Source organism: Rhinolophus sinicus, chromosome 5, assembly GCF_057876585.1.
Source record: "Rhinolophus sinicus isolate RSI-liver-muscle chromosome 5, RSI-T2T, whole genome shotgun sequence".
In the NCBI taxonomy this organism is placed as follows: Eukaryota; Metazoa; Chordata; class Mammalia; order Chiroptera; family Rhinolophidae; genus Rhinolophus; species Rhinolophus sinicus.
The window spans coordinates 36,897,336-36,921,835 of NC_142505.1; the positions used below are offsets into that span (position 1 = coordinate 36,897,336).

Genomic DNA, 24,500 nt, shown 5'->3' on the forward strand with positions numbered 1-24,500 from the left:
GGCCAAGACGGCACTGCAGCAGTACCTGGCGTGACGGGAGCACCCTGGGCACCTGCGAGCATCCCATGTCCTTGTTAAAGGAAGTACAGGAACTAGCCTCATTTGATTCCTTCTATTTGCACAAGTCACCTTGGACTGCAGGGAGCTGTTTTGCAAAAGCAATTTGGTAGGCTTAGATCTCAAATTCATCTTGAGAACATATTTTTGAGGTAGTAATTTCCTCAGAGGACTATTGTGTTTTCTTTTGTTTTTTGTTTGTTTGTTTTTTGTTTTTTTTCTGAGCTACCTGGACTCTTTATTAGAACAATCAATCATTTTCCTTTGGACCTACAATTTTTTGCCTATGCTGCAGCCACTTTGTGAGTGAGAATGAATGTGTCTGCACACACACGTGTGTGTGTGTGAAAGTGTGCACGTGTGAAAGTGTGCACGTGGGTCAGGATGAATGGATGTGTGTGGGGGGATACCTCAAATTTTCTTTTCTTATTTTGTGTGAAAATCTCTTTTCTACAGATTTTCCAGGGTTTAAGCATTGCTTGCTGTATAAAAAAACTTTACTGAATTATATACAGTTTGAATGAAATGTTATTTTAAAAACAAAACAATTGTTAAGTGTTCCATAAAGGTTATGTTGAATTTTGGTCAGATGAATATTTGTAAGTAAAAAATATATGCATTTCTGAACCTCAACTTACATAGATTTTCTTTATAAAAAAAAAAAAAAAAAAAGAAAAAAGAAAAAGAAAAGGTTGGCTATAGTTGGCCTGAATAACAGGCACGATAAATGGTGCTGTGCAAAATAGTAAGCTAGCATCTTACTGCCGTCAATATCAGCCCAATTCAATAAGCTCTCAGGCTTCCAAGACAGATGGACAGGGCAGAGTAGAATGAGGGGACAAATTCATCATAGGCATTTTAAGACATCAAAGGAAAATATAACTACTGATAGTGAAAGCCCAGCCATGTCTCTGGCAGGCTTCCCTTGGCAGGAACTGGGCACCAAGAGCCTCCCAACTGCCCTAAATCCTGTCGTTGGTGTCGCAGTATCTGGCAGGAGTTAGTACCAGTCATGGAACCTTCTGCTCAAATTAAAGTAGGTCATCACTTTCTGGAAACAAAATCCAATCACCTTGTGCTTCCGGAAACAGCGTCTATCACTGTGAAACTAAAGAACGTTCTACAGATCCATCTGTGGAAAGAAGCAAAGAACAGGATAGTTTTAAAAGCTGTTTTTCTCTTAGCTAACTCAGTAATTCAGGACTGCTAGTTAGTGTCCTTTTGTAAAATGAAATTTTAGTAAGAGATGCGGCTAAGATCTTTTCCTGCGTGAAACCCAAAGCACTGAAGTTTGAGAAAAGGAAAGGGACTCTTCCCCAGGAGGACCGAAGATGACTTCTTCTCACAGCGAGTGCTGCTTAGCCCTTCGGCAGCCCTTGGCTTGGCACCTGCTCCAACTTCTGGGTCAGCTTCAAAGTGAACTCAACAGAGGTTGCTCTTGACTGTTTGAAGGTACAACCAGCCTTCCTTTTCCCTTTGTAAAAGGTCAAAGGCACTGTGGCAGGAAGCGAGGTCTGCAGCCCAGAAGCTTGCCATGAGTTGTGCCACTGACAGGCCCAAGGACACCAGCCACCCCTGGTGAGGATTCTCGCCCTGCAGCCGCCCCACCACCGCCCTGTACCTTCCTTGGGAGATTCACATATGTTTGATTGCAAATGAATGTTTTTAAATGTATTTAATGCAATTTTTCCTGTTCTCAACATGACCACCCAAGATTCAAACACAGAGATTTCCAAGTTGTTATTTTTTCAGCACATCACCAATTTAAAAATCTGTCACCACAGGGATTTGGGTTTTGTGCAGCTGTCAGTGTGCTAATGTGAGAAAGCCAGTTTAAAGAAAATCTAGTTTATTGGGAATAAAGCCTTATTTAGGCCCACTCCATTGACTTTTGTAGTCCTGAGAAAATATCCTTGGTTGGCATATGTAACACAAAACACTATAGAGTTGGTATTTCAAAGTACCAGGTAAATATGAAGAAACCAATAATGAATTGCTCAGACAATCTTGAAGCCAGGTAGCATTAGAAAGCTGAAGGCCCAATGAAATAACACTTTCACACTTAAACTCTGTGGATAAATCTTGCCTGTGGCTTTAAACAGATGATCAAAGAAAAAGTGCTTTAATTAACTTTTCTGATTTGAATGAAGGAAAATGTATTTATTAAAACAAAGCTGTTTGCTGCTTTACACAGGTGCAGTGTTCAGTCCGTAAGGAGGTGGGAGGAATGGGACGTGATCTTGTGTCTCCACCCACGTTCTTAACTAAGCTTCTCGCTCTCTAATACTGCATTCTGTTTCTCCTTTTGTGCCCTGATTGTAACCCAAAACTTATGAACTAGAAAGAATGTCCAATTTAATACGTTGCATTTTTTTTCTTAAGCACTTTATGCAGAACAATACATGTTCTTCTGGTAGTGTTTGGATAATATGATTTTAACACATGCTAATAAAAGCCAAGAAAGATCATGGCAACTTCTATAAAGGAGTCTGTTTTCCAAATGTCTAGAACATTAGGAAGCATTAGAAAATAACGTGTACTGGCTTCTGCAACCTGTGATTCTTGGTGAATGAGAAACTGGGACGTGACTTTGCATTTCAGAGGGGGTGGCCCGTACCCTAGGGTCACTACAGCTACCAGGGCATCTGCAGCAGTCTGGGGACCCCTCTCTTGGCTTCCTGAAGGCTAGCAGACCCTTTCCGGATGGCCACTCCCAGCCACCAGCATCCCCCCAATGTTTCCACCCCTTCAGTCCCCCTCTTCCCCTTATGTATGCACACCTCCGCTGCCACCAGCCCCTGGACTCGGGCCCAAAGTGTGGCAGATGCCCCGCTGCTCAGCACAGGCAGCTGCTGTCCCTCTGCAAAGACTCACAGGCACTTGTCACTCACTGCTGCCTCCTTTTCCCCCGGCTCTAAAATGTAGAGAAGCACCTCCTGTTTCTTGGTCTCACTAGATCCAGAGAGAAAGCCAAGGACATCTGCCCCAGAACCTGGGGGGAGGATGGGGAGGTGGTTGGCAGGGGAGGGAATTCCCCTGCCACAGAGGACACTTGGTAGTGAGGCCTGAGAAAGGAGGAGAGGAAACGGAGACTGACTCCAGATCCTGATGGAGAGCCGACAGAGAGCTCCCAACACCTTGCCAGCTGGGAGATGGCGGCTGCTGCCCCAGTCCTGCCCCTTTATACTGACTTCTTCTGATTGCTGGGCAAAGAGGCACAGGTCAGTTCCCAGTATGAGGGAAATTTGGTCCATGACCTGGCTTCAGAGAAAGCTGAGGGAACCCCCACCCCCAAGGGCCACAACATGGCCGACCTGAGCCGCCGGCCTTTCCTCCCTCTACCGCTGCACCCCCTGGCTCCTGGCCTTGTCCACCAGGCAGTCAGCCCTCTCGCTGAGGGAGGGCCAGAGCCAGTCCTTAAGAAGCCAACTTTCTGGACTTCATGCAGCTGGGCCTGCCCTCCAGCCTGTCAGGCACACACACCCAGGAGCTAAGAGGCCTTGAGGCCCCAGACAGTGGCCATCTGCAGCCCCTGTTTTTCTTCTGTTGGAGGAAGCCAGGCCAGGGTCTCTGCCAAGGAGTTCCATCCTCAGAGACTGGGCTGACATTGTAGCCACTCTCAGGAGCCTTCTCTCTCCCCCACCCTTGCCTCTCCCCATTCCTTCTGCCAGGAACCTTCTGGAGTCTGAGAAAAGAAATAACCCTGCATGTAGTGGAAGGAAGGGGTGTGAGCACCGCTCCCACTCTCGCCCTATCACCTGGCGTCCCTCCTGCTTTCTCCCTCCCAGCACTGCCACTCCCAGCTACTTCCTGGGAAGGCTTAAAAATCATCACAGACATCAACGCACATCACTTCCCACCTCCTCAGTTCCCTTACCTCCTCGTCCTCTCTTTCCCCTGCTTTCAGAGACTTTCATCGCTCCATCTCTCATCTGCTCTATCCAGTGATGGAAGACCCGTGGCTTCCCAGCTTCTGGGGAGATCAGATAGCTGTCAGCTGGGTACATCCCCAAGTAGCTCATTCAGAGGCACATGGCACCCATGGTGTGGAAGGCCAGGCATAGGGCTGTAGTGCTTCTCCAAGGCATTTATCAGCTCTGAGGTGGGCACAGCCATTGAGCCCACTCACAAGGGGTCAATCGAGCACAACCCCGGGGTGGTCTGGGAATCGGGAACAGTGGATTCCACTTTCCTGACTATCCTGTCAGGGCTCCATTGTTTCACATGGGTCTGTACCAATGCTGATGAGCAGAATGGGCATGCATGTGTCCATCCAGAGGTGACACAGTCGTGGGAAATGCAGCCACCCCCAGTGTCATAGGCTCTGGTCTCCAGCTTCATGCAGCCTGACTCATCCTACCTCCAGTGCCAGCACAGAGTGTCTTGTGCTCTAGGCTGCAGGAAGAGGAAGGCACCTGGGAAGGGCTGTCTTCTTGGAGCTCACTGCCTATTTAAAGCACTTCAAGTTGGAGAGCGAAGTTCTCTGGAGAAAACCAGCAAATGAGCAGGAAATCACTGACATTTGCCTTGCGATGTAGAAGAACCCGGCCTTTTGCTCAGCCAGAGAGGAAAGAGTATGCCTGGGCTTAGTAAATTTACAAACCAACCAAAGAGCAAGCTGGTAAGAGGGAATGGGTGTGCGTGTTAATATTCATGGGGTAATAATAGTTACTTTTCACTGGAAACCGGTATCCCTCAAGGGTGCAACAATGGAGGCACGGCTAACCCAGGAAATTTAGTTAAAGCTGGAGCCCACCTGGCTCCACTAAGAGCTCTCAGGTTTCAAACTTAGACTTTAGTCAGAATCAGAAACCCCAAAATATCGGGGAAGGGAGCGTCAGGAAAATCAGATGAACCCTGTTTCCAAATGTAACCCCAAGCACTACATGCACACGCCGATTCAGGGAGGTCCCAAATGGCAAATCTGGCAGTGTGGCAGGACTGCCCTTGTGGCTTGAGTGCAGCATGAAGATTTAACACCTATTTATATCTACTTGCCTCCAAGCTGATATGCCTGGAAGTGTCATACCCAATGTTCGTGCACTATTTTCAAGTTCATAGTTACCAAGTTAAGCTCAAAAGTTGTTTAATCCATAAAGTAAATTTATTATTGGGAGACACTGTCCTATGTAACTCAGTGTCCCCTGAGATGACACCATGTGACAGCAGAGTACAATAACTGATGTCCATTTATTTTGTAAAATCCCAGAGATAGAAAAAAAAAAAAAGTATGTGTTCTATATATTAATAAGGCAGGAAAGTATATATGTTTATTGGCCATAAAAGATAGCTAAACCAAAAATGTATTGGTGCTCAAAAAAGTAAGGTCGACTTCTAGAGGTTTCCTTGTAGGCAACAGACACAAGTGCACTGACATGTCATAACCTCGCCCCATCACATGCTCTGGAAGGCGGCGCCACCATCTCAGTTCGCGTCCTCGGGGGAGCGAAGCACCTGGGTGGGGCCCGTGTTTCCTTCCGCCTCATGGCCTGTGGAACGACAGCTGTTCTGTAGCACTTCTGAAACAGCCCTGTCCCGTGCTGGGACAGGCTGTCCCATCCACAAAGGAACAGGAAAAGGGGCTCTAACTACATCTCAGAAGATAAAGTCAGGGGTCAGGGCGGAAGGGACAGCAAAGAGAGATCCTAATATGTGTGCTGCTGACTGGGAATTAAAGGATTAAGGAGAATGTGGAACATTTGTTGAGCACTGAATGTGTGTCAGGCACCAGGCTAAGAACTTGACATCCTTTGTCCCCTTTCATCTTCACAACAGCCTATGAGGAAGATGATTCTTACAGAGGCGTTATGGGGCTATAGTGGGTGCGTCATCCTCATTTCACAGAGGAGGCTCAGAAGAGGTAAGTACCTTTCCAGAGGCTCTTCAGCTGGTGGAGCCAGGATTCAAACTCAGGATTCTCTGTCTCCAGTGCCCTTGGCCCCTGCCCCCAGCCCCGGCCCCTCAGAGGAAACACTGCTGGGCGGGACGTGTCAAGCAAATGGGCAGAACATCAGCACCCCTATGAAGCGGCATCACAGCACCCCAATGCCGGCAGGAGGCTGTGCATTTATTCCCAGGGTGTGAGAATAAATGGGCTCAGACCCTTCTGGAACTGTCCCGTGCTCATTATTACCTGAGGCCCAAAAGTCAGCCTGATGATCTCACAACACTCTTCCCAATAACCCTGGTGAGTATTTCTCACTCCGTTTGTTCTTCCCCAAACTTGGTCCTGGGTTACACCTATTTATTTCCAATTAAACCCCACCCCACCCCCTCAAAGGATGATGTCCCATGACCATGGGCACATAAGGAAATGCATCGTGGGTCTTCTCTGAGGGCAGATCCCCAGAGGCAAGCTGGCCCTAGCAGTACGATTGTCACCAGAGTGAGAAAGTTCTTCCAGGCAGGGGAATGGCTTTGAAGAACCACAGCAAACACTTGGAAGTGTAAACTTGGTACTTTCCATGAGTTCTCACTTCCCTAAACGCCATGGCACTGTCAGCTTGGCCCTCAGCGGGCAGTGGGCAGTAGGCAGCAGCAAGTATTAAACAAGGGCCAGCACGGGTACACTCCCGTCCAACCTCACCTTGTCTTCACGCCACCTACTCTTATTGGCTGGATTCAGATCTGAGGAGACCATGAACATACCAAACACTTAGGTAAATACATGGGTTAAAACCCAAACATGTAGGGAGACAGGTTATTACCATTTCAGATCTGCATGCAGCCTCCTCCCGAGGATCCCCCATCACATCCTTTGGTTTTCCTAGGATATTCACCCCCTACCCCCTTCCTCCTCAGCTCAGGCTCAAACCATAGGAGTGCACCTGGGCAGCAGGAGCAGCGTGGGCCAGGCCTGCGTCTCCCACCTGTGGAATGGGGTAAGTAACATGCCCTCTGAACTCCTTGGCTTTTTCACCCAGATTCAGAGCTGATGACCCAGCATGCTTTTCCCAAAATGTGGGGGCTGAGGGATATGAGGGTCGCAGCAGGCTCCAGGCAGATGGCCCCTCTGCTCTTCAGCTACCCCACCAAGGGCTTAGCATGGGGTACGCAGAGCACAGAGGAAGTGAGGGGGTGACATCTGGCCTCTGAACGGCTTTGCTGTAGGCTTCCAAACTAATTTTTTCCAGTGGTTTCCACGGGAAAATGCAAAGTAACTTTGCAACGAAAATATGGCTCCAAAGTAGGAATGCAGCAAAAATGTAATGCGGTATTAAAAAGCAACTCTCTTACTCTATGAACGTGCAAAACCAATTAGGACTGCTACTGAAGTTACATAATGGCTCCTGTTGTCTGAAAAGGACCTTATTTGATTGAAGACCTTGTTACCACATAGTTATTATCAGTCCCCCACATACTCATTCCAGATTCACTAAAGACCAAACGTACCTCGGCGACTTACCCTGAGCGGCTTCTGGAACTTGGTCTGAAAACTTAAAACTGGGGAAGAGCAAAGCCAGTTCTCGGCTGGCGTCTTCTCTATCCCGGCTTCCATGGACCGCATTAAAGGGCATTTCTGTGCCGTACTGAGCGCGGAGACTGGGAACATTGGCAAAATGTACAAGACACAATTGTTTGATTTGCAAAAGAAATGTTTTGCTCTCTGGCAACATGGTCATCAACGACCAATCAGCACCCTGCATTTCTGTAAAATGCTTTCTCTCTGTTGGAAATGCCAAGAAAACAGCCAGGATGATAGTGGCTGACATTCATCCCGTCCTGGCGGTGTTCTGGGCACGTTGCTGGTGCTTCACATATGTGCTGTTATTTCATTTGCTCCACAGCCCTGGGAGGGAGACTGTCATGAGCCCCCAGTGTAAGCCCAGGAGCTGCTATTTTGTTGATGTTACAACCAGGGGCTGGCACCCTGCCAAGGACTTGACATGAGTTTGCACAGTTAATCCCCCAGTAACCCCGTAATATAATACTATACTAATACTGCTAGGACTTCCTGTGCGTCAGGCACTGTCCTAAGTGCTTCATATGTATGTGCTCATTCAGTCCTCATATCAATATCTGGGGCAGGTCCTATTACAGTCTCCATTTTTTTTCAGTTGAGGAAATTGAAACACAGAGAGATTAAAGCTTGGCCCAAGGTCACACAGTAAGAGGAAGAAAAGGGATTCTGAAAGCTGTGCTCTTAACCGTGACAATGTACGGCCTCCCATGATAGGTGCTCATATCCCTATTCTACAGATGAGAGAACTGAGGCTCAGAGAATGGACTTACCTGAGTGTGCAGTACCCTAAGATCCGAGCACTGGGCTCTCCCTAGTCTACGCTGCCTCATACATGAATGTTCCTGGCCCCCTACAACCACATGGTTCAACCTCAGTTACTTGGCTTCTTACTCATTTCTTTCCTGTTGGCTGGGCCTCTCTCATCTTCAAAAGAAAGACACAGTGGATTTGGCATTGGTGGTGCCAGGCTAGATAACGCACGGGGGAAAGGAGCAGCCCAAAGCAGCCTAACGCTATACACAGACCAGGGCGCTCATGCTCGGGACACCCTGGGTGGGGCGTAGGCGGGGGAGTTGAGTCTGCCATGCATATTCCTAGGCCTCACCCAGAATCTCTGCCTTGGCAGGCCTGGGTGGGGCCCTGGAGTCTGTATTTCCTGGGTGAGTGTAGCAAGTGGTCCTGGGACCACACTCTGGGCCCCTGGCTCCAGAGCAGTGAGGACTGGGTCCCGCAGCCGCCGTCAGAAGAGGGCAGAGGAGGCAGCACAGAGGCAGGTCGCAGGAGGCACACTGCAAAGGGCTGGGGGCTGGCGCAGACGGTGAGGATGTCAAGGTCTCCCCAAATATATAAGAAAGAGGGGGCTTCATGGCCGTCAGAGAGCCCTCTGTGTTACCCAGGATTCCAGGCTGAGCATCGAGCAGGGCTCTCCACTTCCTCGGATTCAGGTTTCGAGATAAATGAAAGAATCACAGCTGGTGACATCACCTGTCAGGCTGCTCCCTCCTTGCCACATCGGGGTCACAGGGTCCCATGAGGGTTTGCCAGGCGGCGACAACGTCCTCAGTGCCCTCAGTCCTGGTGAGGATCAGGAGGTGGCTTGGTCCACTGCACATGTGATGTACCAGCTTCTCAAATGCCTCCTGGAACAGGAAGGGGAGATGGACCCAGGGCAGGGGCCTGGGCCTGCAGAGGGTCAGTGGGCCCACCCCACCCACAGGATGGGAGAGGTCCATGAGCAGCCTTGCCACCAGCCAGCATGCCTGGGGAGGGACTGAGGGGTGGGGTGGTGGTGAGGCACCCATATACAAGTTAAAGACAGAAAGATGAGACTTTGAGTTGACTCATTTTGAGTTGAACATGAGATTATAACATTAAATAGGGGCATTTGAAAGACCACGTGTATGGGAATCATGTGGATGCTGGATAACAGAGGTGGGATGTAAAGACTTTTATTACAGAGCCTTGTAACCCTTCCCCTTTCTTCATGTAACCGCACTCTGGTTTCCCTCTGGGGAACAGCCCTTCCCCATTTCACTTGGTCCTTGTCTGCCTGACAACCATGAGGCCTATTCCTCCCCACCACCACCCCCATACACACACCTCACCTGAGAGGTGGGGCTGTGACCCAAGCGAGGCGAACCAGACCCTCCCTCCCAGGAGGTGAGTTATAAGCAAGTGCAAAGGGACAGTGGCTGAACCTCAGTTCTCCAATGGCAGCACCTAAGGCTTTGCTCCTGAGATCCCTAAAACTGTCTTGGTTCTTCTCCCCAACATCTTCTGTTCACCACCCTTCAATTCTCTTCCTTCAGTTAATTCTGGGAGTTCTGGAGTATTGTTCCAATAAATTACTTGTTTCATTACTTTAGAGTCAAAAATCTCTTCCTTGCAACCAAAGAACTTTTACCTGATACAACCTATAATCATTCTGAGAGCAAATTCACAATTCACTTGCTGTTCATATTCTTGTTCTTCATAAGACTCTCATTTCTCCCAAACTAGTATGAACCTATAAACATTAACATTGGAGAAAAAAAGGAATGAATGTGTTGGGTGTATGGAAGCAGAGGAGCCGACCTCTCCAGCCCTGTGTTGGTAGAAGAGTCGCATTTCTGCCTCTGTCATGGTTCTCTCTTCATTTGTTAAGATGTCAAACCCAGCTTCCTGGATCTGTGGAATATATATACACACATGCATATTCTGAAAATGTAATCAAGCCTAAATTCACATTTAAATGTGTTGGGAAGTAAAAGACAATAGAAAAGGCAATATTAAAAGCAGTGAATACCCTCATTGTCGTCATATCTGTCCCACTGAGATTTAAGATTTTTGGTTTATTTAAATGGGATTTTGGTTCAAACTCCTTAGACGCCTTCTCTTCCCACTAGGACACTGCTGCACGATGCCCCATCCGTTTTTCCACCAGAGGAGACACGAGGACAATGCATAGGATAATTGTGGTGTCTCTTACCTTCATAATAATCTCGTCAGTCTTTCCATGGGCCACTGCATCTGGTTTAATGATTGCCAAGGTGCAGGACTTCTCTGATGAGACTGCAATAAGCCAAGAATGGTGCTGTCAGATGCTGGGCTCCCAGCACCCATCTTTGAGGCTCTCAGGAGGCCGTCCACAGGGACCATGCAGCCCTCTGCCCACAGCTCCCAGGGTTCCCCTGCCTGGGCTTCTGATTGTGTCCCTGCAGACATGGACTCCAGTGGAGGCATGGGTCAGGCTCTAGACCTTAACCTCAACCTGGCTGGAAGGGACAGAGACATGCAAGGGTCACAAACCTGGGAAGGGGAGCTTTGAAGGGGGGTGAGGATGGGAAGGAGATCAAACACTACTCAGGAACAGAAACCCATAAACAACTGAGAGAGTTGGTATGCAGGGGGAGGAGAAGGGGAGCTGGCACAGAGGTAATGCAGGCCACACCCTCTCACGGTCCGTGGCCTCTAACTACTGTCTACTGTGTTCTCCTCTCACTCTACTGACTCCTTTGCCAATGCTTCTTTTTAACTTTCCTTTTTAACTTTCCACGTGGCCCATAATGGCTGTCCTAGGCCCTGAGTCTACATAACTTTGCAGCGCCAGCACATACGACCAAACTGCAACTTTAGTCTTCTCTGACTCAGCTCAGATTCTCCTGAGAGAAGACCAGATGGGTCTGTTCGTTGTTTGCAGCCAAAACAACAGTCATAGCTCACTGACCAGTCTACTGACCGGCTGTCCTTTGGTCAGTGTCCATAGGTCCAATCAGCTGTGGCATTGAGGAAGGTGCCACATGACTGTAGTCTGCTCAGGCCCGCAGAAGCTGTAGAGAGGGCAGTGGCCAGTCCGTGATGTATCCCTGTTTGTACGAACTTGGCCTTGGTGAGCTACCTACACTCCCCACAGATTCTCTATCCCCATAGACTATAGTCTGTTCTCAGCTTTTACATCAGTTGTGTTGCAATGAAACTTCACAGTATCTGCCTCTGAAAAATCTTTAAAAACGTGTAAATCATTTGCAGCAACAAATCTATCCATTTTTCTTTGAGTACTATTTCTAACATCCTGTGAACACTTAGATTTTAAAGGACTCTTACAGTAAATTTCCTTATAAATTCACCAATGAGTGAGATCAGCTAGAGGCGTAGGGTGAGAAGAGAAGAGGCCAGAGCAGGGTCCGTAGAACTCCAGCCTGAAAAGGGAGCAAAAGAAAAAAAGCCAGTGGAGGGGAGGCTGAGAAGAGGTCAGAGACGTAGAAGGAAAAATGAGAAAGGTCACGAAACCAAGAGAGAAGAGGGTTTTGAGAAGGAAGACACTTTGACATCACCCACATCTGCAGAAAGATGCTGTCGGATACATAACTGGAAATTGCCTGTTGGATTTGGCACAGAGGAGGTCACTGGTGCCCCGGTGAGCACCAGTTCAGTGAGAAACGGGCACACAGGCCAGGTCCGCAGGGCAGGGCAGGAGCAGCAGGTGGGTGGCCCCAGCAGTATGGATGAAGTTCGGAAGCTCAGCATTGGGGAGAGGCAGGCTCAGGGCAAGGGCAGGGTTTTGCTGTTTTCGAGGTGGAGAGATTTGATTTAAGAAGAAACAATGGGGGGGGGGGGCAGGAAGAGGAGATAACCCCAAAAGGGCGCGACCAGTGTTTCCCGTGGAAGCCAAGTCGATGACTGTTCTTTTCACACTTGAAGTTTCTTGCTTTCCTACACTGGGCCTCTTTCCTCGTTAGAATCCAACTCAAAACTGTCATTATCTACACACAAACGGCCTTTCTACTTCATGCAATAATCAGACTCTTCCTTCTCTTCCCGTCTTGGTTCCTGAACTTAGTCCTGGTGTCCCTGGTTTCTCGTGACCTTCCCTTCTTCCCAGCAACAACCTTGCTGACTTCTGGCTTCTCTTCACACTGTCAGGTCAAGTTCTTCTCCTAGTGGAGGTTCAGGGAGAACTGTGATGCCCCGAGTGTAGAATCCGCGAGCTGATACTTGGGGAGGAAGAGGAAGAGGGTGCAGGGCTGTGAGGGGGGAAGGTGTTCAGTACAGCTGACTTTCTGACACTTCAGGGGAAAAAAAGGTGAAAGAAAGAAACTTGAGCTCCTTAGCTCAGATAAGGACTAAGGAAACACAAGCATCATTACTTTACATTATTAATGTCACTACCTTTCATTTTATTAAATGGAGCTTTTCCTGATGCCTGGGAATTGCCATGAAAGTCACACTTGTTATATTTTAACATGATCAGACAGCTGTGAAAAGTGCCCCAAATGTCAATAAAGGTCAGAAGGGAGATCTGACACTGTGTTTGAAGTCAGGTGACTGGGGACAAAATGTTTTACGGTGAATCTTCCCAGAGTTCAGATTGCTCAATACATTGATTACTCATATTTTTTTTCAAACCATATCAAATCTGAGTCTGCTTTGCCTTTTTGCCCTGCTTGTTAGTTCTACACTCACCCACGTCCTCCTCTTCACCGTCGTCCTTTTGGTGGGAAAAACGTTCGTCTTCATCAGAAAGAGCCTCATCTTTAATCTAGTACGAATTGGTCATGAACAGAAAGTAGTTAGCTAATTATAGTTACCACAGGGACCTTCCAGAACCTCCAGAAACCAAAAAAGTAAAGGCCCAAAATACAGAACAAGAAAAGAAAGTCAGGGTTATCAGTCTTGGAAACTGCAAGATCCTTTCTTGTAGCTGGTGGAAGGTGGGGGGAGGGTGTTCAAAGACAAGGAAATCCATACTGCTCTGAAGGTTTAGATTCTGCCTGTTTTCGCAAGCATCGAGCAGAAACTAAGGAAAAAGAGAGACCAACTAGAGAGTTGGCAAGAAGACAAAGGACGAGTTGAAATGCAAGGAAATATTGAGTCACTGGCTACACAGCGCAGGGCAGTAAAGAGAGAGCTCGTTTTCCCCTGGAGGAGGCACACGCATTTGTGATTGTCCTTTGGGGGGGAAATTGCCAGTTTTCTGGGGGACTAATGTGGTCTGATTCTAATCCATTCTATAAAAACAGGCTTTGCTATTTGGAATTGAATATGAAAAGTTGAACAATGAACCCTGAACAATGTTAAGGTTTGTTTGGCAGATGCTCAAAGCACCAGGAAATACCTCTCTCTACCTAACTTTTCAAAGGCAGCCAATTCGTTGTCTATGTCATCATGGAAACAATTTACCAAAATCACAAACTATGCCGACCCTACTTCTCATGGTCATGGCAGAGCTTAATTTCTAAATTCAAGACGTGAACCCTCTGCGATCCCAAGCAAAACTTTCAGGAATGGGAAGTGAGGAGGACGAGTCACCAGGAGAGATTTCACCCTGAGGTTGGAGTTCTCCTACCCACTATGTGAGTCCATAACTTTATTTTCATCTCTGAATTCATTGTCAGTGATCCAGAAACCCGTTACCAGTTAAAGTGGGGGATGCAAGGGAAATGGATAAAAGAAGTTAACGCGTTCTGGATGAAGGGGGTGACTTTTGAAAAGAACGCTTCAAAATGCATACACGTCATGATGACCATAGCACTTGCTCTCCCCTGGACTCTCAGTGAGGACCTGGGTGGTCATTGAATGAAGCTTCCAGCTGACAGCTCTGGGAAAATTAATGGGGCAGGGGCGGGAATGGCTGGCCTTGCCCTGGGAGCAGACCTGTGAGTTTGCTGCTTGCAGAAGTGACCTCCTTACCACTTTCCGTTCTCTGCCTTCGGCCAACACCTTCTTTTCGGCCTCCAGCTGGTCTAGGATAGTTTTCTGCAGCAGTGGGGCATTTGCTCCTCTAACCACAGCCACCAGTTCTCCTCCCTGGAATACAACGTGCTGCTGAAGCCTCATGAAACCCTCTTGCCAGATATTAATCTCTTTCAAGAGCCAGCGAGAGTGTCCAAGAGCTTTGTTTAGCAGTGTGCCCGAGGTCAAGGTCAACCCCAGGCCCCCAGCCTCCGTCCCCATCTCTGCCTTCTGCCCCGTGCCCCTCCTTTCAAAACTTCCTTCAGGGCAACTGGGAGTTAGTTAAGGGAGGGACAGGGCACACGATGTTGTGAGTGACCAAGTGTGGCCTGTCCATGGTTCATTCACTCAACAAGTATCTATTGAGCACTTACTCTGCCAAGCACCAGTCAAAGGCAAAGAGTAGGAACACTGACCGTGGAAAGACATAGTGAGTGAGTGAGTGGGGAGCCCAGTAGGCAGAGAAACAATTACAATAGAGTAAGATCATTGCTTTAATAGGGGGAGTGTACAGGACGCTTGGGGTTCTGGGCAAGACTCGATTCCCAACTCCGACTCAGGTGGTCAGGTGGAGGTGGTGTTTGAGGTGATGCTGAGTTTCCTGCTTCAACTTTTCCAGCAGTCTCTATGCATATGACTCACAAAGGAGCAATCCGGAGAGGGAGAAGTTCACCTAGAGTGGGTTCTCCTCCATTTCCCTCCCACCCACCCCCAGTGGACCACCACAGGCTGAGAGTGTGATGGAGCCTGTCGCCCGGGCACACGTTCTAACACAGCCAATTATGATGCTGCTTTAATCACTACGGGCTCCAGCAACCAAACCACTGTGGTACTGCTCCCTTTTCTGCAACTGTGCCCCATGTCAGTTTGGCTGTAGGGCATGTTCATCTCAATTCCTTCCCATTTCTCCTTCCCACCTCCACCCATGTTTCATCATATAACCGTTCGGTCTCCCTACTAAAACCCAAGGCTCAAACAATGTTTTATCATTGTTTGATATGCTTCCAATTTATAATACTTGCAGTGCTGAGGGCAGAAGCGCAAAGGTTTCCAAAGTAAACAACCAGGGCCTGGCTATCAGGAGACCTGGGCACTGGGGTTGGGGGTAGGGCCCCGTCTGCCTGATGTATGATGAGGGGGCTGGACCAGACCAGGAGGCACATATCAGTCATTTGCCTTCAGGGCCTGGCAGGTGACCGAAACCTAGGAAGCCAGGTGTGACAGTCGGCCCTGAGGTTTCGTGGAGCCAGAGCATGATGTCACACCCAGAGACATCAGACTAGCTTCAAACACTGAACCACGTGGCCTTCTTCAATAGTGCCTCTTTTCTGACTTTCTATAAACATATCTTCACGTTTTATGAATCCATAAAGGTGAACGCAGAGCTTGTCCTCCCCACAAAGGAGAATTCCTGTTTGCTGGAGACTCCCCTCTGCGGAGCAAAGGATAGAAAGCTTGAAACCTGCTCTGAGCGTGACACCTCAGGCAGGAGTGTGTGTGAGACACAAGGAGCACCCCTGTTCTGCACAGCCAGTCAGGAAGGCCGCCCAAGCGCAGAGTGACCCAGGAGCTGTGTCACCCCCAGCTCTCCGCCTGCAAGCAGTGACCTCAGGCCACCATCCCAGGCAGGGGCCTGCATTGCCATGACTTCAGGGCACTGTCCTTAGCCAAAATAAAGACAGCAAGGAGAAAACCACATCACTTGTTTGAATCAGTGAGGCTCTTTGGTGACTCTCAGTCAGAATTAATGCCAGTGAGACGCATCTATCTGAACTCTAATGATTTGCAACCATCAAATAGTTCTTGGTCTGAAAATGTACTTACTGCGTAAAACAGAAAGGTTGGCTCACACTTCCCGCGGTATTTTTCAAGGACATCAAGACAGTCTGCCTCTGCCTAGAGAAAACAAGCTGTCAGCAGGAGCCTGGGGCACAGAGGGGACAGGGGCATGATGGCAGGAGAACTGCACGGGATAACACACACACACACACACACACACACACACCATACACTACACATCACACACACAGCACACACCATACATACACACCACACAGACCACATGCACACACATACCCTACACACACTCACAGACCCACATACATACCACACACCACACACACACCCTACACTACAGATGACACACATACACCATGACTGCCCTCCCCAGGTGAAGCTCTGGCTTGCTCTCATGATTCTCCTTCTATTGTTTTTTTCATCATAACAACTGTCCTGTCAACATTTGGGCAAAAATTGTTGGCAATGTACTTTTTGAAGAAGAAACTGAGGAGGAAGCGTGGTTCCTCCTGCTCCCCACCCAGTTACTCCTCCAGTATGGGCAGCTCCAATGTCTAACATCCTACTGCTGCCATGACTGCAGCCACAGAAGGTCTTCCGACTGCCTTCAGTGTCTGAGAAACGCCATACATGGACATAACAAGTCCCCCGTCCCGGCATTTCCTCCATACACTCCACAGAAGCATCAAAACTGACTCCCAAGGGAGGAAGAGCAAAGTCCTTAAGTCAAGCTTGTTGAGAGATTCGCGTAACGTCTGTTTTCTCCTGTGTTCCGTCTATGAACCTCCAACCTGGGCAGCATATCCAGTGTCACTTGCTCACTCCGGAATGTATTCCTATTTCCATACATTAATCCAAGTAAATGTTTGCTAGAAGTTCCCCTTTAGGAGCAGAGGACAGAAATCTTGAAACCCTGCGTTCTGAAAGTGAAACGTCCGAGTTCCCAGTGTTCCTGAGCCAAGAAGGAGCATATGCCCTGGGGTGACATGTATTCTGTCCCTGTATTCAGCCTCCAGAGACTGCCCCAGCCCAGAGTGACTGTCAGCGAGGAATCTTCATCTCTAGAGAAATTATGAAGCATCGAGACTAATAACAAAAAATTCCACAGCTGATGCCTTTTCAGTGAGCTGAAAAAAAGGCAGTTCACACTTCCTGTTCCTGTTTTGAAATGTTTAATTTTATTTTACAGTGTTGGGTGACATGCTGCTAAGAGAGGATCATACCAATGCAAAATGCAGAAGGTCCAGGCCAATCTCTATCCTCATCTTCTGGAAGAGGCTCACCACGGGTTTGCAGGGGCCACACCAGCGTTGATAGACATCGACAACTGCGTGGAACCAGGAAGCAGGGATGATCAGTGAGCATCAGCGCCCACCACTTCAGGCCAAATTTATCCCTGCACATTCTAACCCTCTCGGATGGATGGATGTTTGCAGGGCTATTAATGGTTCCAGGAATTTATTATCCCATCAGATTATGAGCAAGGATGGAAACACAGGTATCCCTCACTCCTAGCAACTCAGTGTTCTGAATTCTAAACATAATGAAAAATCATTTTCTTAACAGGGACCCTTTTAGCCTAAGGAATTTCCAGGCTACATTCAGGGTCAGGCCTAGCCCAAAGTGGCCCTCAATAAATCTTTGAGTTGGACTGAAACCATCTGTTCTAAAAGGAAGAAGTCACTGGAGGTTACCTGTCAGCATACAATCAACTCTTTGCTACTTTGATGATAAACACAGCTTTGACCATTCCCCCTGCTGAACGAAAAGCCACTTGCGTTGGGTAAAGGAGAGTTGTATTTACACTGTACAATCCACACTATTTTCCTGGAAAGTGAACCTGATCGACACCTAGGTGGAAACTTGGGTACCTTTTTCTTCTTTGGTCCCAATCTGTGCAGTGTGCCGTGGCTGGAGTGTGGAGTGTGAGGGAACCTTTCTCGTCTGCACTTGACCATGAAGCCTGTAAGGGAGCTAGGCCAGCTCATGTGTGCTGGATGCATATGGGACCTGCCCAGCATGATCATGAAGGCACAGCAAGTGCTAAATTGTGACGCACCCGTGGTCACATGTTAGAGGAAGGATGTCCTCCAAAAACCACCACACTCAGAGATTGTGCCAAATCCACACAGGTGGGCATTTCTGTTCAGCTAGCGTGGCGCAGTCACAGGGAGGTAATACAGACACTGTTTAGAAACTATCAGGCCCGCCAAATGTCATAGCATGCCATTTGTGATTTTATTTTTCGAAGATTCACTTCACAATTTTCACATCGTGTGAGAACTATTAATAAAACACAATATAAATCATCATTATTAAAATTGGCATAGACTCTGGCAGCATGTACTGTACTCATTAGGGAAGGAAGGCTTCCCAGTGGAGAGGTGACTTGCACTGGCATTGTGGAAAATGCCAGGCTTGGATGGGCAGAGTGGGAAGCCGAGGCGGGAAGATGGGCAGCCAGGCACAGGTGGGGGCTCCAGGGGCCCTCGGCAGCATTGTGGACCAGACTGCCCGGGGGTGGGCTGTGGGCACTGGTGGCAGAGACCACTGGAGGAGTGTGGAATGAGGCTTTGAGGAGTTTCATCCTCATTTCCTAGGCAATGAAGATTCACAGTCAACTTTAGAAAGCAGAGGGCGTTAATATTTATTGAGCTGCAAGAGGGTATCTGCACTCGGCTTTTCTCTAAAACAAAACAAACAAACAAAAAACAAACGATATATGTACTATTATCTCACTACAGAGATGAGGAAACTGAAGTTCAAAGAGGTGAAGTAACTGATTCAAGGTTAAAACAAACAATTCTCAAGCAGTGAAACCAAGTTTTGAACCCAGGTTTGCCTGACGCCATAGCCCCGCTCTTTCAGCTGCTCCAAGAAAGAAGCAAAGATGAGCAAATTCAGGAATATTGGTTGGTGCAACCAAGCAGCATAGTTTTGCAGAAAGAAAGTGAGAACCAAGCTGGGTATGGGAGGGATGAGGAAGGCAGACACAGGGTGGCAGCTCAGACAGGAGGGAAAGAATGGAGGAATCCCTGAGACTTTGAAAAGGAGGCAAAGGCCTGGGGTGAGAGTCATGTAGGTGTGGAAAGGACCCCACCTTTGAGTCTGGCAGAGAAAAAGAACTGGGTGGAGGCAGGGAGAGAGTGTTTGAGGGAGAAAAGTGAGCTTGATTCTAGACACGCTGAGTTTCCAGTACCAACTAGAGTATCTAAGCAAGTGGTCTCAAAGGCACCCACACACCAGCAGAGGCAGGAGAGGGAGTTGGGCTCCTGAGCACCCAGGATGGGATGAAACTCTGGGCTTCTTTGAGGAGAACAGCTTCACAGTTAAGGGACCTGGGGGTTTCAGTTCACCGGAGTAATGAGTGAGAGAGGCATTTGGGTCAAGCCAGGGAAAAGTCCTTGAAGACTTAAGAGGACCCTGCACCCAGGCCCACCAAGGAGAGCAGGTTCAAGCTCCAGTGAAAAGAACTGGGACCCAGTTAGCTAGGAATCTCTATGTAAGATTTGCATTGATAGTTCAGCCTAGTCATTTGGATCAGCTTCCCATCACCTCTTGCTCGCCCTGGCTCTCCAAGGAGTGGTGTGGACAAAGGCACACTTCACAAGGTTATGAGGTGGGGGTGAGGGGCTGGAGAGGAAGTATATGAAGAGTTTGAAAGACAGGGAGCAAAACAGAGAAGACACCTGGCAGGAAAGGAATGGCAGAGAAAATGAAAGGTGTGTGTGTGTGTGTGTAAATCTGAATAAACTATTGCATGTTTGAAGGCCGATGAAAGTGAGCTAGCAGAAGGCAAGACTTCCAAGATGGTGGTTGACTTTGGAAGCAAATTTCTGCTGGCTCTAGAAAGAGGGAAGAGCGTGTCTTCGTCAAGGCCGTCTGATGAGAAAGGGCAGAAGATCCCCTTCAGCCACCACAGGCCCTTGCACGGCTCAGAGCAGGGCTTGGCAGAGAGCCCCCATGTATTAGGTGTTAGCTATGGTCACGCAGGGTACTTGGCACGTGGCGGATTCTCAAAAATTGATGAGGTGGTAGTTTTCTGACTGTTGTTAAGAAATAAAAGTAATTGTTGTTTTGCCCTGGAGCCATGTTCTAGTTGCACAGTCAAGACACATGGACACAATAGTTAAGACTTGGCACCATCAGAAAAGCTTCTGCAATTCTTCTAGTAGTAGAAGAATTACAAGACTCCCACCCACACTCCTGGATCAGTGCAACCAGGGTTTGTTTAGCACCTGCTCAGCCCCAGGCCTGGACAAGTCTGCAACAGGTGGAGAAGAAAACAATGCCACAGGGTTTCAAGTCTATGGGAAAAGCCAAGAGAGCCCCCAGATGGGGAACACCAAGCTGGGTGTGTGCTGGGGGGCTTTGAGACAGAGTCCCCCCACCCTCAAATGCTCGAGACTCCCAGGGGGAAGTGAGCACACAGAAGTTCAGGGAAGTTTTCCTGCAGGGAGGCCGCTTTTGAGCTGGGCCTGGGAATGAGAAAGATTTCTACAGGTTGTGCTGGGGCCATGATATTCCAGGTAGCGGGAACCACATGCATAAAAGTGAAGCCGTGAGAAAACTTGTGGCATGTTCAGGAAAAAGGTTGGAGCTCAGGGAACAGTGGGTTCTGGGGCTGGAAAGATGGCTTGAGTCCTGAGAGAGGGGAGGTGAGGGGCTTGAATGCTGAAGTCACAGGGGTGGTGGCAATGCAGAGGTAAGAGCAGACAGATACAGCTGACTGAGCTGGCGTATTCATAGAGACGAGAACCGAGCAGACACACAGAGAGAAATGGAGGCCAGAGATATCTAGAGTCAATGAAAAGAGAGAGCAGTATTGGGGGAGTGGGGTGTGGTTGGCAGCCTCTAAGATTCCTCCAATGATTCCTGTCACCTGGGATGTATGCCTTTGTGTACGGCCCTGCCCTGGAGTGCGGGCGGGACCTAGGGACTGGCTCCTAACAAACAGAATATGGTGAAAGTGATGGGATGTCATTTGAGATTAGGTTACAAAAACACTATTCTTTTCGTGTCTCTCTCTCTCTCTCTCTAAGCCCTGCTCTGGGGGAGGAAACAAGTTACCATATTGTGAGTAGCCTTATGGAGAAATTGATGTTTCTGACCAACAGCCAGCAAGGAGTGAATCCTGCCAATAGTCACATGAATGAACTTGGAAATGACCTTGTAAGATCTGCCAAAGCTTGGAAAGAAATTTGACCTTAGTGGAGCCTTGATATTCCCTGTCTTACTCCTTAAATGCAGCCTGGTGAGGGACTACAAGTCAGATGCACCCAGCTCAGCAACACCTGGATTCTGGGCCAACAGAAACTGGGGGACAATAACTGTTTGTTGTTTTAAAGGTTTGGGCTAAATTGTTGCACAGCAATAGATAACTGATACATGGAGGACAGGGGACGAGGAGGCCCAGCGATAATGGCTGTGCTGTTTCCCAAAGGACAGTGCAGTCCCTGGTTCCAGTGCCTCGGACGCCTGGCTCTCTTTCCAGCCCTTGAGTTCCACGAGCTCCCCATATTCCTTCCAATGTCTTCCCCCGTTGTGCCTCAGATCATTAGAAGAGGGTTCTGTTCCTTAACACCAAACAGCTCCTGAGTATGACAATCGGCTCTAAAACAAGGGAACCCTGTTATCCGCGAGTACGGACTGGCTTCCTGGACTGAACTTACCAACAGATGTTCAAGCCAGCTCTATATGTACAAAGAAATCACCTGGTCTTTGATTCATGAAACTCAAGGTTATAGGAAAATGGTGGTCACTGCAGCTTTTTTCTCTTCATGGTTCAATCTGTCAGTTAGCAATTTTGAAAAGAATGGATCTAAAAACATATCTTAAATTACCTGTTACTCCTTTGGAACTGAGCATTTCCTCCCAAAGCTCCTGGGTGCTGATGTTGACCTAACATCAAAGAGGAACAAACACTATGTTAACTGAGGGCATGAGGAGGATAAAATTAGATATATTTGCTTGCCCCGGCTCTCTCTCTCTCTCTCTCTTGCTCTCTCTCTCTTTCTCTCTCTCTCTCTCTCTCTCTCTCTCTCTCTCTCTCTCTCTCTCTCTCAATGAAGTAGTTACAAGTACAACTCAAGCTGTCCTCTTTCCCCAATCTTCTTTTCTCCTTTCCTTTCTTCCTGTCTCCTTCCCCAGGAATAACCACTATCCTAAGAAAATCACAAGCATTTTAAAGAAAATAATATTTGCTTGTTACTTGTCCAAAAACAATATGCAAAATTGTTTTGTGCCTGTAAATGTACATACATAGTAACATACTGTAGATGTCCTTTTATAATTTGTGTTTTCACTCAACATTAAGTTTTGACATTTGTATTTATGCTCAGAGAGTTACTTTTTCATTTTTTTCTTTTCTTATATATTTTATTAAGATATAAATTCTATAGAGTGAACTAAGTTCAGTGAGTTTTGGCAAATGCATACGCCTCTGTAACCACACCCCTGTCACAATACAGGACATTTGCATCACCTCAGAAAGTTCCCTCATGTCTTGTTCCAGTCACTCCCCACTCCCTGTCCCAGGTAAACACTGACCTGCTTTCTGTCACAATAGATTCATTCTGCCTATTCTAAAACTTCATATAAATGAAATAATACAACATATTATTTTGTGCTGGCTTCTTTCATCAGTGTATCTTTGGGATTCATCTGTGTAGAGTCATTAGTCCATTTTTTAAAAAATTTCTGAGCATATTATATTGTGTCACTATATAATAATTTGCTTGATAGATAGTTGGGTCACTTCCAGTTGGGGGTTATTATGAATACAGACTTATGGACATTCTTATTAAATTTTATTGTTTCTGTTTTCCTTTCTCTTTGGTCAGTAAGTATCTAGGAGTGGAATTGCTGGGACATAGGGTAAATGTATGTTCAATTTAATATAAAACTGCCAGCATTTTTCCTCAACCAGTTGTACCATTTTAAACTTCCATCAGCAAAGCACAGGAGTTCTGGTTGCTCCACATTCACACCAACATTTGCTGATGTCAGTCTTTTTAATTTTAGCCACACTCATGGTGATGTAGTGGTATCTCATTGTGGCTTGAGTTCATTTCCCTGGTGACTAATAGTGTGGAACAGTATTTAACATGCTTATTAGCCATTTGTATATCTTCTGTGAGAAGTGCCTGTTGGTCTGTTCATTTTCTTTATGGGATTGTTGGCCTTTGTATTAGATTATAGAGGGTTTCTTCATATACTTTGGGTACAGGTTCTTTCTCAGGTATATGTACTGTAAATATTCTCTCTAAGTCTATGGCTTGCCTCTTCATTTCTTTAACAGTGTCTTTTGTTGAACAGAAATTTTTAATGTTGATGAAGTCTAATTATTGAAATTTTAGTTTTATGGTTAGTGTTTCCTATGTCCTTCTAAAAAATCTTTCCTCAAAGTCACAAAGATAGTCTCCTATTTTCTTTTAAAAGCTTTATAGTCAATGGTATTGTAATAGCTATGTACAGTATCAGAGGGGTAGTAGACTTGGTGGGGTTATCACTGTGAGGGGTGTAAATACCTAATCATTATTCTGTTTTGTAGTCCTGAAAGTAATATTTAAAAAAGCTTTATAATTTAAGCTTTCACATTTAAGTCTCTGATCCATCTGAAATTAATTTCTGTGTATGTTGGAAAAGAAGGATTGTGATGTGTGTGTTTTTTCCATGTAGATGTACAGTTGTTTCTGCAAAGTTTGTTGAAAAGATTTATTTCCCCATTAAATTTCTTTGGCACCTATGTTAAAACCAATCGATTGAGTAAGGATGGATTTATTTTGGATTCTATTCTGTTTCATTGATCTATTTATCTATCCTTATGCCGGTACCATACAATTTTGATTTCTGTAGCTTTACAATAAGTCTTGGAATCAGGCAGTGTAAGGCCTCCATATTTGTTCTTTTTCAAGACTATTTGGCGATTCTAGGTCCTCTGCATTTCCATATACATTTTAGAACCAGCTTGACAATTTCTGCAAAATTGGGATTGCATTGATTCTATGGGTCAATTTAAGAAAAAACTGAAATATTAACAAGCTTGAGTCTTCCAGTTCATGAACATGATGTTTCTTATCATTTATTAAATCTTCCTTAATTTTCTCAGCAATGTTTTGCATATACTTTTTTAAAAAAAAAATTTTTATTAGGGAATATTGGGGAACAGTGTGTTTCTCCAGGGCCCATCAGCTCCAAGTCATTGTCCTTCAATCTAGCTGTGGAGGGTGCAGCTCAGCTCCAAGTCCAGTTGCCATTTTCAATCTTTAATTGCAGGGGGTGCAGCCCACCATCCCATGTGGGAATTGAATCGGTAACCTTGTTGTTAAGAGCTCGCGCTCTAACCAACTGAGCCATCGGCTGCCCCTGTACATACATTTTGCACATCTTTTGTTAAATATATCCAAACATCCACATGAGAAATAATTAAGTTATATTTATTGCCATTTCTTCACATTCTTCTCTTATCTAC

At 46.9% G+C, this 24,500-nt stretch overlaps 2 protein-coding genes across 8 annotated transcripts in view; one reads left to right on the forward strand and one right to left on the reverse strand.

Annotated features, from left to right (window-relative positions):
• ARMC8 (armadillo repeat containing 8) overlaps positions 1-2,541 on the forward strand; it is a 92,307-nt gene extending 89,766 nt beyond the window's left edge. For all 3 annotated transcript variants that reach the window (XM_019747775.3, XM_019747786.3, XM_074312897.2), the window contains one exon: positions 1-2,541. In XM_019747775.3, coding sequence (XP_019603334.1) covers positions 1-34 — 34 coding nt within the window. In that variant the 3' untranslated portion in view covers positions 35-2,541.
• Positions 712-24,500, reverse strand: part of NME9 (NME/NM23 family member 9) — a 27,331-nt gene continuing 3,542 nt past the window's right edge. Inside the window, exons 3-12 of one of the 5 annotated variants that reach the window (XM_088798353.1) lie at positions 21,871-21,928; positions 17,251-17,354; positions 16,055-16,126; positions 14,189-14,305; positions 12,962-13,037; positions 10,488-10,570; positions 10,094-10,186; positions 9,005-9,159; positions 7,450-7,599; positions 712-1,189 (exon numbers count right to left, since the gene is read on the reverse strand). In XM_088798353.1, the coding sequence (XP_088654479.1) occupies positions 1,126-1,189; positions 7,450-7,599; positions 9,005-9,159; positions 10,094-10,186; positions 10,488-10,570; positions 12,962-13,037; positions 14,189-14,305; positions 16,055-16,126; positions 17,251-17,354; positions 21,871-21,928 (972 nt within the window). In that variant the 3' untranslated portion in view covers positions 712-1,125. Of the gene's footprint in view, positions 1,190-3,393; positions 4,031-4,058; positions 5,547-7,449; positions 7,600-9,004; positions 9,160-10,093; positions 10,187-10,487; positions 10,571-12,961; positions 13,038-14,188; positions 14,306-16,054; positions 16,127-17,250; positions 17,355-21,870; positions 21,929-24,500 lie in introns of those variants that run through there. The other 4 variants (XM_074312899.2, XM_074312898.2, XM_019747746.3 and 1 more) reach the window with 4 other exon arrangements.